The sequence below is a fragment of the Otolemur garnettii genome, unplaced genomic scaffold, assembly GCF_000181295.1.
Source record: "Otolemur garnettii isolate 467f Iridium unplaced genomic scaffold, OtoGar3 scaffold00012, whole genome shotgun sequence".
NCBI classification, from domain to species: domain Eukaryota; kingdom Metazoa; phylum Chordata; class Mammalia; order Primates; family Galagidae; genus Otolemur; species Otolemur garnettii.
The window spans coordinates 19,180,151-19,199,205 of NW_003852407.1; the positions used below are offsets into that span (position 1 = coordinate 19,180,151).

The window sequence follows — 19,055 nt, forward strand, 5'->3', positions numbered from 1 at the left end:
GGAGATGAAAAGATTTTGACCTGCAGTCCAAGCTGTAATTTCTTATGACGTCAGAGAATCTTTTCAGAGCATGTCCAGTGTTTACAGAATGCTATAAACATAAAGATTTTTTTATAAACACCTGAAAACATTTAATTTGCTTTTAAACAAAAATGAAGTCATATTTTTTTATTGGTTCCATGACCATGAGACGAATTTTCCATTTTTAGGATGTGCGTGGGATCCAGAGAACGTCATAATTGTTAGATGTGGCTTCAGCTTGTAATTTTCAAAAGGCAACTTTAATGGGGCATACATTCAAGTGCTCCCACAGAATTAAATAAAAGTTCTTCTTTGGGTAGTTCCAGTGGAGCGAGTCCTGGGAGAGAGATGTGCTGTGTACCCAGCCACCATCCCACCCGGTAATTAAAGATGCTGGTGAGCTTTCAAGTGGGGCCAAGTGGACATGCTGACCTGGGAAGGCGACAACTCCCACCAACTCCCGAGGGACAGGAGTGCTGTACAGCAGGGGAAGAGTGAAAGAAAGTCACTAGAAGGGGCGCGAAGCTGGCAGTGGGCTAACGCACAGCGTGGCCCCAGCACACGCTGGCCAGGGGACCTCAGAGCCATCGTGGCTGCACCGCGGTGCACATTGACCGGCTGTGCGCCGTCTTCTGCCCCTCACTGCCAGGTCCGGTGTCCTAAGTTGTGACATATATTCATGTGCTCTTTCCCCATCAGATTTTGACAGTCTTGGTTTTTTTCTGTGAAAGTGAGAACGAACCTGGCCCCTCTGAACAGTAACACACACGTCCTTTCTCGCGTTGCGGCAGCGCTGGCGTCATCCGGGTTCTCATCAGCCTCTTCCTCCTTCCCCGGGAAGACTGGGGTGCGAGGTGCGCGGGAAATCATCTGCGCAGAGTGAGCAGCTTATTCTCGTCCATATTCCTATTAATAACCTTGTACTTGGTGCTCTGCTCGTCTCATGTCTTTGTAAAGACTGTTTCATACAGTCTTTTAAGCAGGACACTGCCACTGACCTCTCTGGAATACCAGAGGCTGTTCCCTTCCCGACAGGACTGTCCCAGGGAGAAGTAAACAATTGCTCATTTAAGGCACAGACTGTACGCAGCCATTTGTGTCCCATCGAACTGTTGTCGCTGAGCCCACACTGAGAGAGTGTTTCCATTGTGGCATTTTCACTTTTTAAAAATTTTGCGAGATGTCCCCAGTCAGATTGATCTGACAGTCCCTCTTAAGTGGATCGTCCTCATTGATTCTTATGTTGACTCTAAACACGTCCTCTGTTCTGTAACAGTGTGGGAGGCCTCTATTCATTTTAATTTTCTGGGTATAAGCTGATATGTCTAAAATATTTACCCAAATACACTACAAGTGATGATCTTCAAGAGCTGTCCTTTTTGTTTTATTTTTTGCTCTTTAGAAAATGCCATTTTGGAGAGCATTGCCGGGAAGACCTTATAGTGCACAAAATCCTATAAATAGAATGTTTGACTCACAGACTGCTCTGGTCTACGCAGTGAATTACAAATGGTTGTCTAAACTACAGAGTCACAGATCTTCTAAAACCATTTGTGTGGCAGTGTCCTATCTGGGGACCCTAGGAACCCTGGGTGAACCAGTGAACCACACAGGGAACCACAGGGATCACTGTGTCCCATCTGTCTCCTTTCCTAAGACTCTGGTGAAAGGGTATCATAAAAGGAGCTCTTTTGTGAACAGTGGCTGCAGCCAGATTTCACTGCAATACTGATGAATTTGTTCACCCATAGGCAGGGATGCCCCACAGGGTATAGGGGCTGGGTTGTCAGATGGGCTGGTAGCATGTATTCATTATTGGGAGGCTGGAAGTCCATCATAAATAAAATTCCTTGACTGAAGCACTCTGTGCTGTTCGTGTTTGAGAAAAATATGACTTAAAGGGTGAATCGAATGCCCTGTTGACTGGGCCTAAGTCCAGCACGTGCTTGGAAAAAAAACTAATGTATCTATAGAGAAGTAAGTTGGAGTGACTGACTCTGCCTCAGACAGGCCGAACTGTGAACAAGAAAATGGAAGCTGACCCCAGGCATCCAGAAGTCTTCATTTCCCCTCTCGGTGGTACTCAGGAGAGAGTGATTTGCACACTGTGTGATGGTATGGCGTCTAAGCGCTGGCCACATTCATATGTGAATCCTCATAATACCACTTAGAATCGTCATACCTAGGAAGTGATAAAAATATTAGTCTGGAAATGATTATTTACTTTTCAAAATAACTGTTCTATAAAAAGATTCACTCAGGACTCTGCTAATTAATGAGGTCTAGAGTGTTTTTGTATGTAACATTCTGAGTCAGTTCCTGTGGAGATATTTTCTTCACTCACATTTTTGTACTATAGAAAGCACTTGGCACTCTTCCCTGCTGGCACATTCCAAATAAATAGTGGCAATAATTTGATAAAGGACGGATTCCAATTTAGGGTTAGGTAGTAACTTTTTAAAAGTTTTTTTTTTCCTCTCTCTCTGTCCTTCCTTGACTAAGGGATGGAGAAAGGAAGTTCCAGGTTCATAAAGCCTCTCCAAAGAAGCAAGAGGCAGGTGGGCATGGCCAGGTCCTCCTTCACAGCCCGAGGCCGGAGTCAGACACCACGGTGCCCAGACAGGGCCACTCGGCCTCCTGTTCTTAGTGTGCATGTGAGTGTTCATTTTGCTAGGTCTCCAAGATAATTAGAGAAACACGGTTGGTTTTAAAATAGCAAAATATTCTATTAATCTAACTTTTAAAATGTCCAGTTGGTAGTATAGGTATTAGTTATAGTTACCTTGCTGTGGAATCATCATAAACTTTATAATCATCATAAGCCCAGAGCTCCAGAATTATTTGGCATCCTATAGATCCTAGTAACATATTCTAGTGGGAGACGTGGGCATTTTGAAGAACTACAGAGTACCTGGGAAAAGCCACATATGATTCTAAGGCTGTAGACAAGTGTCAAGAAACTGATATTCCCAGGCAAACCTGTATAGAGGTATTAAAGGTAAGAAGTGGCCTTGGATAACTAACCCCATTCATGGTGCTGCCAGATCTCATAACCATGGATGTGCCCACCCTCCAGAATGAGGGGCCTGGTGTGACTACCCAGGTTTAAAAAGTGCTATGCAAATGAATTTTATAAACTGAGGAAAGCAGCTGTGAGAATTGATTCTATTTTATTTTGTCTTTGGGCTTTTCCCTGCTATCAAATATTAATATTAGAAAAGGTGTTAAAAGACAGATGATCCTGAATAAATCTGATGTATTACTATTCAAGTTTAGGTACTAAAAAGATTAGTCTGGAAATGATTATTTACTTTTCAAAGTAACTGCTCTACAAAAAGATCCACTCAGGATTCCGCTAATTAATGAGGTTTCCTAGACCATTTGACATTTAATTAATTTTAATTACTACTTTTGAGGAGTACTCTGTAAGCAAGCCCTACCTGTGTTCTCATTTGTTAATTGAAATAAGGACCACATTAGCATTGTGTTTTGGTAACTCTGAAACTAATTGCCTTCCGTTTCATGTTGGTTGTTTTGAAATGAAACCTTCTAGGCCCAGAATTTGTTTCTTCTTCTGTCTTCATTGCAAATCTCAGTGGTTTGAAGGTTAATAAAGGCAATGATAATATTGTATGGGATAAGTTTTGTTTCAAATCTGCACTCTTGGGTACCATATACATAAAATCACATTAATAGGAAGGTTATAGACTATTTAAGTATGTCCATAGTATGTTATACTCTTGATAAGGAAAGGCCTTTATTCAGTGCTCCCACTGGCATATACTTTCCTCTGAGTCCCTGGAAGCCCCCTAGATTTTAAACAAATGCTTCTTTTCAGAACCACTTGCCCTTCTTGCCACTGAAGGAGTGTGTGGCTGCCTGCCCCCTCCCCCGGCCTCCGTTGCCTGAGGCTGGAATATTGGAGGCCATTTCTGAGAAAAGTCTGTGTTAGGTCTTTAGCATCGATGTACAAAAATGGAAAAAAGAGACTCGGGCAACTGAGAATCAGGATTTTTGACTATAAATCATATTTGCCCTCGTGTAATTAATCAAATAGAGGTTCATTTATTGTCCTTTGTCACCATAAAGCTTTAATTTCTATTTGGCTGAAAATATTCACTTATAGTTATGTGACAGGGTTATGAACTCTTTGTATAAAAGCCTCTTTATAAATAAGATTTCTTAAGGCTCTAATGATTTTGTTATCTGGGAGAGGCCGTGTGGGAAGAAATGTAAAATGCAGGGCAGAGGCCGGGAGCAAAGGCAGAGTTACAAAGTTCACGGAGGCCTGGTCACAAAACTCCTTTCTTTGGGTTGCTCCCATTGTCCTGAGTTTGGCTTTTTAGAGAAGAAAACTCACAGTAAAGGTGAGTCCAAATTTTTATCACGCTCACCTACAGTGTATATACTCCTCCCTGAATCATTGTCAGTCTGGAAACAAAACGATTTTGTGATTACCCACAAGCAGTGGGTTCCAAGCAGTGTGATCTTTGAGACTGGAAATACTCCCCCCCTCCCCCCGCATCATGTGACCGTAGATTTTAGACTATTAACTAAGGAAATGCATGGTCCTATCACCCAATTTCTCCAGATCCATTGTCTCATATATGAGAGTTGAGCAACCACTGCTCTGAAATTGATTTTTCCCCCCAACGGGATATCTGACGACTGTTAAGCAAAGAATGTGTCATAGTGTAGAGTTCTGTTTACCTTTCTAAGCTGTCTCTTGGCCCTGTTAGTGCAGGGATTTAGAAGTGGCATTTCTTCCATGGAAGAGGGCTGGGGACGACCTCCAAGAAACAAAGGTTTTCCAAGTGGCATCATCATCGTACCACACAAGAGCCCCTGTTCTCACACTGTGCTGTTTCGTAAACACTTGGTATATCTTTTATTTCTTGTATTTTTTTATCCCAAGATAATGTCAGAGAAAGATATGTAACTGGAGAGAGCAATTAACACACAGCTATGGAGAAAATCACTCCACCTGTATGGAGACGTTTGAATTTTTGTCCTTCAAACATCTACAGGTAACCTTGTTTTTCACCCAGGCCCATTAACACATGGCGATTTAAGAGAGGGAATCTGGTTTTCCAGTTTTCACAAATCACTGGCCTTTTACTCTGTGCTCAGGTCCAGCTAAACAAGAGTTGCAGCTGTAGCAAGTGAGGAGGGGAAAGGGAAGTGAAATGTGAATTGTTCAAGTTTCATCAAAGTTAAAGAAAAAAAATGGGCACGTTTCTTTCAGTCCAGCGTCCCTTCCTAACAGCTGCCTTGCCGCTGCCTTCCCAGGCAGGGCCCTTGAGAAGAGAGGTCTGCCCTCACCAGCGTCCCCTCACCCCCTTCCCTTGGGCCCACTGGAGTCTGGCTGTGTTCCTTCCCTAAGCACAGCTCAGTTTCTGAGATCACCAGTGTAACCTTCTCACTGTCCCATTAGAGAAGCTCTTCTAGCCCGTTTCCAGGCATTCTGACATGTCTCCGTCTTTACGCTGAGGTCGTCCTGTGGTCAAGGTGTGGCTTCCTCCACTACCTCTGGGCGTGTCTGTGCCAGGGGCCGTGAGATGTGCTCACCTGTCTGTCTCCTCCTTTGTCTCCTTTGCTGCCCTCTCTTGGGGCCGCAGGCTTCTTCAGTTCTCATGTGGGGTCTCAGTGCCGTCGTAACCTTCAGATTCCGCCTGTCAGTAGAACATTGAGCCTCCAACGCAGTATTTTGAAAACACAACTGCTCAGTGTCTCCCGAGCCCTGTTCGTCTACATTTCTGTCTGAAATGGCCCCAGTGTTTTCATTTCGTCTGCTCAGCACCCCAGGCCAGAGCGTCTTTCTGAGTCGTCTGTCGTGCTTCTTCACCTTTTGAGCACTTACAACCCTTCTTCTTCAAGACCTCCTTAGTAAGCTTTCCTGTGAATTTGTTCCTCTTCTGCTGCCCCAAACCCTTTCCCCGGGCGGGCGGCTGCTGTTACCCTTATTAGACTTGCCAGTTTGTATCTTACTCGTGTGCTTCAACTCCCTCCCTCACCACTAATTCCGTGAGTTGTTACTGTATACTTAACACAAGCTCAATGACCATACCATAGGCACTCAACATATATTTGGACAAATAAATAGCAAAATGCAATTAGTGGAGCCTGTAGGAAAAGTGAAAGTGGTGCCCACGTCCTTAGCCTCTTAGGAAGGACAGTGGAAGGGGATGATGCCTGTGATCCTGACTGTTACTGCCCAGGAAAGATGCGTTGGCAGCTTGCCTCAAACCCCCACCGTTAGATTATTTCAGAGTGTTAACGGGCTGAAGATGCCTCCCTAGGAAGATGCCTCATAGACTAAAGAGAAGTTACAGCTCAAAAAAAGACTGAACTCAACATTTCCACCTTTCACTAAATGACCTTTCTGTTTAGTGATCTGCTATGTGAATACCAGGGAGAGTTGTAGTAACGCTAGTGGTATTAACAGTCGACCTGGTAAGCATTAAATCATTTTAGAAGAGAAAGACTTGACTGTGAAGGAGCAAGAATAGGAGATAGACTAGAAGTGTAACAGCTGGGAAGAAAAGCTTTACGCAGGGAACTGCCCAGGCAGCAAGGCTTTGGGTATGAGAGGGAGCGGCCCTCCCCACCGCCACCTGCACCTGCGTGTGCCGATTGACCCTGTCATAAACAGCAGGACTTTGGTGCCTGGAGCTTCTCCATGTACACCCACATTACTCATAACGAGAAACTCCTGCAGATAGCGTAGGTCACTGTAATCTGCGGCAGATGGTGACACTTCGAAACAGAATGCCAACCTTCACCTGGTGCCTGCATTGGAAGCTCATTCCCAATAATGCAGGTTCCTCTCTTGCCTTGTGTTGCCGGCTGAAGTCCAGTTTTAAATGCTGCTCATCCACTGGGCACCCGAGCCTCACTTTGGAGAGGTGATTGCTCTGTGAAGTGCTGTATCAAAGCCACAGCATGTGCTAGTTCAGGAACACTGTCATTTTCACTCTGATATGGTGTCGAAGTGTGGTGATGGCAGAGTTGGTGCCGATCACAGGTGCCAGAGCGACTGGTGCCTTCCCCCCCTAGATTGACACTGATACAAGTGTCACCAAAAAACTAAAATCCAGCCCAGATGACTTGTCAAAAGTAATTACCACGTAAAAATGTAAAGAGCCTTCTCTGGTATATGTTTAGAAATAACAGTGCCTTTTTGTTATATTTATTGTGACATCTGTCAACCTCTACCTGACATTCTCTGTGACATGCTCATGCCAGGGGTGACAAGCTCTGAAATTCTGCCATTCCCAGGACAGTAAAAATGATGACGGTCTCTACATTTTAGCTCTCAGACTAATTAAAACAGGGAGAGTAAGTCAGTGTGAGCAGAGTTAGAGAGTGCAGAAGCAGCAGTCCGTTCTGGGCTCCCAGACAGCAGGTAATGACTGGGGCTGGGCCATGGGGACTGGTTTGGGGGCAGGGGGCTGTAGAAAGTGATGTAGAGAAGGGGCAGGAAAGCACAGGGTCTGCTGAGGGGACCCTGAATCCACCAGTTTGGCTGGACCTGCATTTCATGTAGATGAGCAGTAGGAGAAATCGCCCGAAAGATGCTCAGAGCCGAACAGCAGGGGGCCTTGAGGGGCAGGCAGGAGGGTGAGGGGGCCTTACCCAGGAATCTGGGGAGCCACTGGAGATGGCAAGCAACATGATGAGAGCCACATGCCAAGGCTTTTAGAAGGAATGTGCTGAAAATGTAGCGCTTAAAAGTGAAATCGAATATGAGAGAAAACTAGAAATAGGGTGATTGACCAGTCTTATAAATTGCCTTTTATTGTCAAATAAAAGTCATAGGAAGCACAAGTGCCTTCCTGCTGGCTGTACATGTCCCATATGGATTAAATTATGAAGCAAAGAATAATAGAATAGCTAGTGTTCTGAGGGCATAAGCGACAGGAAATAAGATGGCACGATAAATCCTGTTTGTAACTTCTGTATCCCAAAAATGTCCACCAGGGTGGTGTGGTTCTTCCTGTAAAAAGCAGTGAAATAAGGCTTGATTGGAGCAGCAGCAGCAAGGTTGAAACTCAGAAAGCCAAAGTGCGTTTGTGGGGTGCTCAGGTGTGCCCCAACAGAGTGACACCTGAAAATCTTGTCATGGGTGGGATCCCTTTCAAGTCATCTTTTTAATAAAACCAACCACCTTTTCTTCGAAGTGCATTTCAAAAACACCTAGTTCTGTCATTGAACGCACATAGTTACCCCCAAACTGCCCTCTCATCACAACAGAAGAAAATTTTTCTCTGGCCTTACATTCTTGTCCTTTCCCTGTCAACATCCCCACCCTTAGAGTAAGAATCGATATCTTTCTGTCATCTCTCACACGTACACACACACCAGGAATCTTGTGGCCACTCCAGAAACTCTGTCTGTCTCAGATTCTGTCTTGAGGGTTAGCTGTAAATACCCGTTAGCCTTGGTTTACCCTCCTCCCCACGCCCTGTAGCCTCCAATGCTTCTCTTCACTGTCCCCTCCCACCACCAGGTGGGAACCTACTGGAAAGTCCTTCCGGAGTGCCTAGTTGTGGAGCAGGGGGCAGAACCGGCTCTACGTGACCCTGGGTGCCTGGGTTGGTTCTAAGGGCAGGAGGAGAGGACTGCCCTAGGTCAAATGGCAAGTGGCTGCTTTTCTGAGTTCTAAGACCTGGGTCAGCCAACTATTTTAAATTAAAATGCATGTTGTAATTGACACTAGAGCATATTATAATTTGGCATCTCAGGTAAGCAGTCCCTAATGAAATGTCATGTTTAATAACTAATCCCAAAGTTTAGAAAATCCTAAGTTAAATCCAGACTTAGATCTTCCTCACGCTGCACTCTAACCCTGGGTTGAGAAGTGACTGTTGACTAAAGTTAACGGATCGACTCCTTATCCTTGCACATTTCCCATGATTCCTGTTAGTGTAAGCGTAAATAGCACCACACACATCTGTGATAAAGGGCTGCCCTAAATGCCACGGGCATTCCCTGAGGAAGAAAAGAAACACAGCCCACGACTGCACAGCTCACTAACGAGGCAGAAGGATGGTGAACCAAGGCTGGGGCATAGAGTGGCCCGGCCAGAGCATCAGTGTCCTAGTTGGTTCTCGCTATTAAGAAAGGAGGACCCCAGAGTGGTGCAGGAGCCTCTCCGTGGCCAGCTGAGCCATCCACGCCCGTTCTCATCCAAACCTCATTTCCTCCTGGGTTTCCTTTCTGTAGTCATTCACCTTTTTAAAGGCTCATCATGGGAAAGCCTGCATCTGTTGGGGAAGAAATCTTCTGCTTCAAATATTTTGTTTTAGTCTAAAGAGCTTCAGCAGATGAAAACCTTTCCTCTTAGCAACCCATACCCATGACATGGGCTGAGCTCCCTGCCCCAGGAAGAAATGCAGCAGTGAGACGTTCTCAGTTGCTTTCATTCCGCTCAGAATTGAGGTTTGCTGGGCCACCCATGGCCACGGGACTTTTATTAGGGCTGGGTTTTTTTCTTTTTTTGGCAAGTGAATCCGGCCTGGGATGTGAGCTGGAGGCCCAGTATGCAGCCAGTGTGGGTGGTGGAGGCTGCAGTGTGGTAACTGAACTCACTTCATTTCATCTTAAAGTCAATACCAAAGCTAATGGGGGCTTGCTAGAGCTGCTTGGCCAGAAAGGAGTTGAAAGCAAAGGTGAAAACATTGAGGGGTGGGTGCCCAAAGAGCAGACCAGGAGCATTTTTGACCAAGTCAGAATTGGCTGTTTTTGCCTCTGTAATTTAGGGTAGACAAGCAGAACCAGGTATAAAGTGCCCCCTGCTGCCTGACACAGAGAAGTACATTTAACCTGCCCACTTGTTAATAAGCAGTATGTTCTGCAATGCCTGCAGAGAACGGGGTGCAAACTGGGGGGATGGCAGCAAACTCAGAAGCCATGGACGTGCCAGGCCACCTAGATCCTCTCCAACACGGAGGTGAAGGCTGAGGCAGCGGGAAACAGCTCTTAATAAAGGTACTATTGGGGGAGATTGGAGAGCTGCCTCGTTACTCCTGCAACCTGGTTTCTCAAGGTATGGCTCACACTGGTGGGCATCGCTGTCACCTGGGAGCCTGTGACAAATGCAGGCTCTCAGCCGCTCCCGAAGTCCAATGAATTAGAATCTGCATTTTACCAAGATCTCCAGAACTTGACTTCAGAAAGAGCTTTAACCCCAGAGAAGGCGCACTGTTCTTAAGGTTTGAATCAAATTGAGTTCAGTTTGAATAGTGAAAAAACACAACCCAGTAGGAGAGATTAATCCCATTAAGATCACGAATGGCTTATGTTCCTGTTTTCTTAAAACTTCTCTGTCATCCATCCTCATGTTGTACTAGCTCTTGACCCAAAGTCGCTTTAACTTGCTGTATTTCACATCACTTGCTATCCTTCAGCATCAACTAGAATTTGCCAAGCAGTGGCAAATCTTTCAAAAGCAGTCTGTCCCGGCAAATTATGTGACAAGCGTCTGATTTGCTCTCCGGCAGCCTGTGTGTTTACCGTCCTTCCTGTTTGTTCCAGTCTTCTCCCCACCTTGCTTATGTTCTGCTGCTGATATTTAAGAGTAGCAACTTGAGCCTACAGAATTGAGCTGGCCCCCAGTGGCATTGTCAGTCTGTTGCTAACCTGGAGTGTTCTTTTCTGCGCCAGGTCAGGGAAGAATGCCGGCTCCTGAACGCCCCACCTGTTCCACCCCGAAGCGCAAAGCCTTTGTCTACCAGTCCCTCCGTCCCTCCTCGCACAGTCAAGCCAGCGCGGCAACAGACTCGCTCTCCCAGCCCCACCTTGTCCTACTATTCTTCAGGGCTGCACAACATGTAAGTGTCTTGCCAGGTCCCACTGCAACCTTCTCTTCTCATCTGCCAGGCCATGGGTTCTTAAAAACATTTTCAGGGTTTCTAGGCAGGAGGATGGAGAGAAGAAATGTTTTTTTGTGGGGTTTTTTTTTTTTATTTCTGGAATAATTGTACTGGGAGAGCATGATGGGGGCCCCATTGATTTTGAGCTAGGATAGAAGAGCCAATGTCTTGCACAAAAAGATGCCCCAAGAATCTGTGAGAAACTCAGTGGTAAAGGCCAACTAGATTCTCTTAGAAACACCCCATGCACTGCCATCTGTTCTCCCATCAGCATCTAGTTTTTTCCTGTTTGACTTTGACAGCAGTCAGCACCTTCAGCGAGACCAAGAATTGACAGTGTCCATTGGCTCTGTATTCTGCATGTCCACATAGCCAGGAGGCGCTCTCAGCATTGCCGCCGGGTGGTCATTTCTCCCTGTCCAGACCGTCCAGTGTAGTGTGCTCATTCCTTTACAGTGCAGGTCATTCCATTGTTGGCAAATGGCATGGCTTTTTTTTTTTTTTTAAAGAAATCCTTTCTAACATCAAGCTGGAGTCTGTCTATCTCTATGTAACTTTCAACTGTTTCTTATGTCTAGAAAAACAAACAGATCCATCCCACTTCTCCTTGTCATGAAAATTCAAAATCAGCTATGTTGTGAGTCTTCTTCAAAAGAAGCAACCTTGGTTCTCTCTGCTCTCCCCTGACAGCTGCCAGATCCCTCATCAGTCTGGTCACCCACCTTTGAGCATATTCTAGTTTCACTGTCGCTCTTAAAACAGGGTCCCCAGAGCCAAATGCACCACACCCGTGGGATCTTTGCAATTTAAAGTAGCTCTCTTTGCAGGTATTTTGTTGTTGTTGTTGTTGTTGTTCTCTGGACATGTAAAGTCTTATGCTAATGTTACTTGATTGTACAGAAACTAAGGCAAAGATAAGCTTGTATTGGAGTAAATTTCTTCCTACTCAGACTTTTGGGTAGAAATAGAGTCAAGGGTGGTAGTGGTGCAGTCATGGCATTGTAACCCAAGGATGGCAGGCATGGGGCACCATTTACCACTTTTTCACTCCACTACCGCCCACGAGAGACATTAGCCTTGACACCTACTGGTGCAAAGCCCAAACATGACTGAAGACATTTTTCTCATCATAAAGGATGCAGGTACCTACTAAGAATGATTTTTGTAGTAGCTAAAATACTTTCTTTTTCATCTCCAGTGTAGGCTTTTAAATCATTTACATAAAGCTAGGCATGGGGGCTCATGCCTGTAATCCTCCCACTCTAGGAGGCCAAGGCAGGTGGATTGCCTGAGCTTAGGCACTCAAAACCAGCCTGAGCAAGAGCAAAACCCCTTCTCTAAAAATAGTTGGGCATTGTGACAGGTCCCTTAGTCCCACCTACTTTGAAGCTGAGGCAAGAAGATGGCTGGAACCCAGGAGTTTGAGGTTGCTGTGAGCTATGACTCCAGATCACTCTACTGAGGTCAGACTCTGAGTGAGTGAGACTCTATCTCAAAAAAGAAAGTACAAATAAATAAATAAATCATTTACATATATATCCACAATCACCAACGTATTTGATTAAAGATTCCTCTGTTACAACTCAATGAGATTAGCAGGTGCTTTATTGAATTCATGTTAAGAAATAATGTATTTTTTTCCCTAGTTACCCTTTCCTAATCATCAATAATATCTATGAATAATGAAAGGCTTGGCATTTGGCTTTTTTTTCTAATACTGATTTTCTTTTCTGTGTTTGCTTTTAAGCAGCGTTACTAAAAGTGACACAAGTCCTTCTGAAAGTGCTCCTGTTTCCTGCTATCCGTGCACCCGAATGAAAACGGATTCTGTGGACCTGAAATCCCCATTTGGAAGTCCTTCTGCTGAAGCGCTATCCTCCCGGCTCTCGTGGCCTAACCATTACTCGGGAGCCTCAGAGGGCCAGACCAGGAGTGACTTCCTGCTGGATCCAAGCAGGAGTTACAGTTATCCCAGACAAAAGACACCCGGCACACCAAAGAGAAATTGCCCAGCACCTTTTGATTTTGATGGCTGTGAGCTCATGGCGAGCCCCCCCAGCACAGTCACTGTAGAATTCAGTAGCAGCGTTTCTGGTTGTCCCAAGTCAGCCAGCTACTCTCTGGAGAGCACAGAAGTGAAAACTCTTGCAGCTGGCACGACAAAGCAGAGTATTTCATGCCCTGCCTTACCCCCCAGGGCCCCAAAGCTAGCAGAAGAGAAAGCTGCCTCCGAAACATCTCCTTTGCCTCTGAAAATTGATGGTGCTGAGGAAGACCCCAAGGCTGGGTCACCAGATCTCTCTGAGGACCAGTATTTTGTTAAAAAGGGCATGCAGGACATCTTCTCCGTCTCCTACCCATTCCCATCTCCGCTCCACCTCCAGCTGGCCCCCAGATCTTGCGGCGATGGCTCCCCGTGGCAGCCGCCTGCTGACCTGTCTGGACTCTCTATAGAGGAAGTGTCCAAGTCGTTACGGTTCATCGGTTTGTCCGAAGACGTCATATCGTTCTTCGTTACCGAAAAGATTGATGGGAATTTGCTTGTTCAACTAACAGAAGAAATCCTCTCAGAGGATTTCAAATTGAGCAAACTGCAGGTGAAGAAAATAATGCAATTCATTAATGGCTGGAGGCCCAAAATATAGCCAAATGGCCCCAGCTGGCATGGAGCAGGACTGATAAGTGTGTGTTCTAGAAAAGGGGGTGCTGGGACACAAGTTCATGTTTTTGCACTAAAACCTTCTCTGTAAATAGGGGTAAGAGAAACTCTTACTATGCAGATTACGTTTTTGAATGGTGAACAGGCTATTTTGTACATCAATAAAAATGCTGTACAGAACACTTGGAGATGTGCCTTGTACGTCACTCAACACTCAGCAGCTGCTAAAAGAAAAAAAAAGGCATGTGCGGAGAAATCATTGTTACCCGAGTAGGTTTATGCAAGGAGGTATGATATTTATTACAAAATAGCCAAAGCCGTAAGACATAAGAATCTTAAAAAAAAACACTTTTGAACAACAATTCCCTTCTTTCAGGGAGCTGACTTTAAACAATTAACTATATTGTGTACCCTGTCGTCTGGATTGCTTAACGCTCTCTGTTTTTCTCTTGTGCCTGAAAATGTTAGTGGTATGAAATGTTACATGCTTAGTGAGAATCTTTTATCAGAAGGCGTTTTCCGAAAGTCATGTGTTCCTGACACCCTCAGAAATCATGACCATAAGAATTTCTCTGTAACTGCTGCTAATTTTACTGAGCAGAAAGGAAACAAAATATACATACCTGTCTGTGATGTGTGTACACGATACACCAGTCTGTTCTAAACATCATTTGGAGTCTGATATTTTAGATAATACCCCTTCACTTTCAAATATCCCTTGAAGTTTAAGAACTTTTAGGTTGATTCTCTTAAGAATAGCGGACAGAATGATTCCAAAGATTCTCAGAACCCTGTCACTCGAAGCTTGTTTTTATTTGGCTCCATCACTAAAAACTTGGAACAAATCAACAGAGTTGCTTTTTAAGCCCACTGTAGGGCTGACTGTTGCATAGCATACCCCATGGTGAGATCTGGGGAAATGACAGCTTTCGTTGAATAATTCTCGGGTTCAAGGGCCTTTTTCCCCCGGTGTCCGTCTGACAGTGAGAGGTCTGAAGAGCATTTCTCAGAGTGTGTCAAGTGTTCCTGGCTTGCTCCGTGCTCTAGAAGAGCTCAGAAATCAGATACACAATCCTTTATTATCACATACGCCACATCTGTTGAGTCATCTTTAAAATATCAAGAAGAGGACTTGTTCATCTCATAGACATCTTCCTCCCCCATTCCCCCCCAAAATGCATTATTACCGTACTTTTATCCCAAGAATTCCTAGGAGATTAGTCTGAGAAATTGTTGCCAAATGTGATTAAATGTTCCATAACTTAATTGTTCTTGACTTTCTGAAAGAATATGAATCTGAGAGAAGTTTTAGTTCTTTGAGCAATGCATCACCCAGCAGCCCCCCCAGCAGCCCAGTCTGTCCCCAGATTATAGATGTACCATTACGGAGATGCACCTGTGACCTCTGGGGTGGGGCGGCTCAGTCAACAAGGTGACAGCGTGACTTGCAGGATTGGGTTATATTTTATCATCTCCTCTTCCAGCTCACCAGAATAAATAAATGTAAGGACCCAGCAGTCGAGTTCTGTAGACCTGTGATAGATGTCTTTATTCCTTCACATTAGGAAGATTTTTTTTTTAACCCTTCTCATGGTTTAGAATTGAGGTGAATTGATTCCTATTCTGATTTTCCACCTATGTCTCCTTTATTTAAAATATGTTTTTGTCCTCCTGACATGTTTCCCAAAATGTAAATACTGTACCCTTCAGGAGTAACTGACGAGGAGTGTCGGGTACCAACCACACTCGCAGGAACCCCAGGAGATTTTCATGTTTCGAAACCATCCTTCTGTGTGAGGGGAACTGCCTCCCTCAATAAAATTAACCTTTAAAAACTCCTTTTTTCAAACAGCAATAGACAAGATGCATTTGCCAAGCTGCACATTGTCATCAGCAGACCCTTGCTGAATCAGTCTCAAAACACTTAGCACTTGGATAAAATTCTCAAATTCAAGAGGGGAGGATCAGGGATGGTTTGGGTTTACGTCGAAGATTGCCCCACATAAACAACTGACTTCTGTTTTTTCTGTTGCAAGAACTTCACACAAGATAGAATTGTTTTCTTTTTGTGCATGTGTTTGTTCTAGCTCTTGGCATATTTGTGTGAAATCTAGTTGATTGGCAGTAGGGAGAATCCTTGAGGGCAGGGACTGTGGCCTTCGAATCCTGGATGCATTAGCCAGTCATGGGGCCCGGTGCTGGTATCCCTCTGATGCTGGGAAAAAGAGGGCCCCTGCCCTGTTGGAATTCATGTTGTTTATATTTAAAATCACGGTTGCTGAGACCATGTATATGTGGGTAAGGGAGATATGAAACCTGGCCAGCTGGGTGATTGAGAGTAACTGTGTCCTGTCTTTAAGGAATCCACCAAAGGAAGAAATGGCATCCTGTATTTAAGGGCACGATTCGTGAGCAGCCTGTGACCGTCACAACATGGAGTGTGTTGAAGGGACACTGTCTCTCATTGCCTAGTGGGGGGTTTTCTGTAACTTTTTCACTTGTCCTAAATACCTTCTGGCATCTCTAAAAACCACAAAGGAATGTCACGGCAGTGCCTGAGCCTCGCACCTGTCTGAAGGACCTTGGCACCCTGACCAAGAGGCATTCAGGACCCCGAGAGAATCACGGCAAGGAAGGAACACAGAGGAGGGTGAGGAGGAGACAGCCCTTCCCCACCCAGGGCTGAGATTCTGCAGGGAGACGTGATGTACAAACCCCAGAGCAGAACCCTTCTGAACGGGCAGGTCAACACCGAGTACAGCTCCTCCTGGCAGGTTCCCTGTAACTGCAGCAGTGACCACGACGTGTGGGAAGGGGCAGTGGAGTGTCTGTCTAAACAAGACCTTTTGGAGGTCCTTAAATTCATGGCAAGAATCGTCACAGCACCCCTCAGAAAAGAAATCAGCAATAAACCAAGCCAAACAGCTACAAAGTTCAATGTGGACCTGACTCATGTCGGGGTGAGAACTCAAATACTCACAGATCAGCTCCTTCTCAGAATCTTGTAAATGCCTGCAAATTCTCTCTTCTTTAAAGTTGAGCTGCCTCAACTTTATGAACTGTGAAATTTACACTTACATCCTTTCAACCCACATACACCATTCAAGTTTACGAAGTTGCGGGAGGCTGCCCATTCAGCTGCATTGCTGTGTTTATTCTTGTCTCGTGCAGAAATACAACAACCTTCCAGGACATATTGTGACAATCCATTTCAACTGTTTTCAGACACGCACGTCAGCAGCCTCTGTTCCCATTCCAGAGCCACCTGTGCATCATCCATACAGCTCCCTGAGAAATTCAGGACTTGGGTGTAGATAAATATAGGGCCCTTCAGTTTCCACACATTTTGTACAAGTTGCTACTCATCGTGCCTGGTGAGTATAAGGTTAACGTTCTGAATTACTGGAAAGTCCTCCAAAGGACCTATGTGCAAAGGAAATTTCCATTTCAGTCTGCAAAGTTTAAAAATCTGCTGTTGAACATGAGAGATTTTTAGAAACATGCCCATTATATCAATTCCCACTATTTTTCAAGTAAAAAGTCCCAGAGTTTGAGTGATGGGAAGCAGGACTTTCATACTGTGGAGTTGTAATATTAGGGTATTCTTCTGGCCACATCACGTTAAGTCACACTGCTTCCTCTTCCAGACTTGGTGTTTTAAAATTTGTCTCATTGTGATAGTGAGAAAAGGCGTGAGCGTGATTTCATTCAAAACTATACAAATATCTTCTGTAATTTTGCTGCTCTAAGTTTTAGGCTAGAAATTTTGTATTAGAGCTTACCAGATCGCGAATTTCCCTTGTTTACGGTCTAATGTAGTAGGGCTCAGATAAACTGTAAACCTTTGCTCCCACTTTTATATTAAGTTCCATTTAAAATGTTGTGTAAGCTAAGCCGAAAAATTGAATTCCGTGAAGAATTTGGGGGAGTTTTCCTTAAACAGAAATGTATTCTTTTCAAAGAATTTTGTAGCCATCTTTACGGTTTCTTGGCTTGGAAAACTTGTTCAGCACTAGTTAACAGTGGCATTACTTTCCAGAGCATTAGCTAATGGGCCCGGTGTGTACCTCAAGATAAACACGGTATGTTATGTCTGAAACAAATTCCTTGTCTGTTGATTTAAATGGTTCCGAAATGTCTATAAATAAAGACATTTTCAAAGTCACTTTTCTTGCGTTTTTTCCGCAGTGAATCAGACTTAGTGCGTAGTTGTGTAGGTCTTCTCTTTCCCATCCTCGGTAAGGACCAGGGAAGCTGAACGGCCGGCCGCACCCAGCAGGCTCATTCTGTGTTAATAAGAGGGAAGACAGTGGCTATTGGACGTGGTCAGGAGATGCTGATGGCCTTCAGAGAGAATCCAGTACCTGTGGGGTTGGGAGACAAAGCAGTAAATGAACACAGATGAAGGATGAGCTTTAAAAAATTGCACATATTTGAATGGGAGAAAAAAATTATAAATTCCCATCTCTCTGGCTTATATCCAGTTTAATTTATGTAATTACAACTGGCATTAACAGTGGGCAGAGATGGTTGGGGGTACTGAAGAAGGGGAATATCGTTATTATTATAAGCATTATTCAGGCAGCATGCTGCAGCATCCCATGGTAAGTTTACAGATGGAGAATTCCTAGGGGAAGTTTGTTAAGAAAGCTTTTACCTGGAATAATGTGATGTACCTTCCCAACATTTATGCCCTGAATCTTCCTATCTTCTTTTACTAGACTAAAAGCATCCCCAAATCATTCATTCCATATTATACTTAAGCCTTTATCCTCCCCTCCTATTGTATAGGAATAACACCTGTGACTAAACCCATAGGTACGTGGCCAATTTGCTGGATTTCAGGAATGTGCAGCAGAAGAATCTATCAGCTTGATGTAGGGATCCACCTGCAGCCCTTGGTGGACACGAGGACACTGATTCCCTAAACTGATACTGCAAAGTAAATTTGACGGTAGAAATAAGTTGGGTCAGAATCAAATGTCCTCCAGTTCCTTAGATAACTAAAGTTAGATAAAGCAGATCACTGAAAACAGTAAGTGCTGGATAAGTTATTTCACTGAAAAGATTTTTGCCTTAAGATGTGCCTGGCCCCTCCTTGCTTACAGAATCCGTGTACATCCTTCAGGACTTCCCCAAGTGTCATCCCCAAGGTGACTGGGTTTCACTTTTCCACACTGATACAGCTCCCTATGCCTGTCTCTGTCCCTTGTGAGCTGCAAGCTCCTTGGTATCAGGAGCTTATGTCTACACTATTGGATCTCCAAAAGTCAGTGCTGCTCCAGGTTCTGTTGAATGACAGTGTGAATGCCATCACATTTCTGAACCAGTCTTCCTGTCATCAGGATCAAGATTCTGCAGACACAGGACAACAAAAAGTAAGGTCAAACAAATGATCCCAGTGCAACTTGTACTTGTGATAAAATATCTGAGTAGACTAAAAGAGCTAGATAGGAACTTGTTTACTTGTTGAGTTTGTGTTACTCGCAAATAAGTAAGTT

General features: G+C 44.5%; 1 protein-coding gene across 2 annotated transcripts in view; it reads left to right on the top strand.

Moving 5' to 3' along the window:
• The window catches only part of GAREM1 (GRB2 associated regulator of MAPK1 subtype 1), a 204,866-nt gene extending 187,147 nt beyond the window's left edge, over positions 1-17,719 (top strand). The window contains exons 5-6 of one of the 2 annotated variants that reach the window (XM_012802012.2): positions 10,687-10,853; positions 12,643-17,719. In XM_012802012.2, coding sequence (XP_012657466.1) covers positions 10,687-10,853; positions 12,643-13,540 — 1,065 coding nt within the window. In that variant the 3' untranslated portion in view covers positions 13,541-17,719. The remainder of the gene's footprint in view (positions 1-10,686; positions 10,854-12,642) is intronic. The other variant, XM_023510173.1, reaches the window with a different exon arrangement.
• The last annotated feature ends 1,336 nt before the right edge of the window (positions 17,720-19,055 follow it).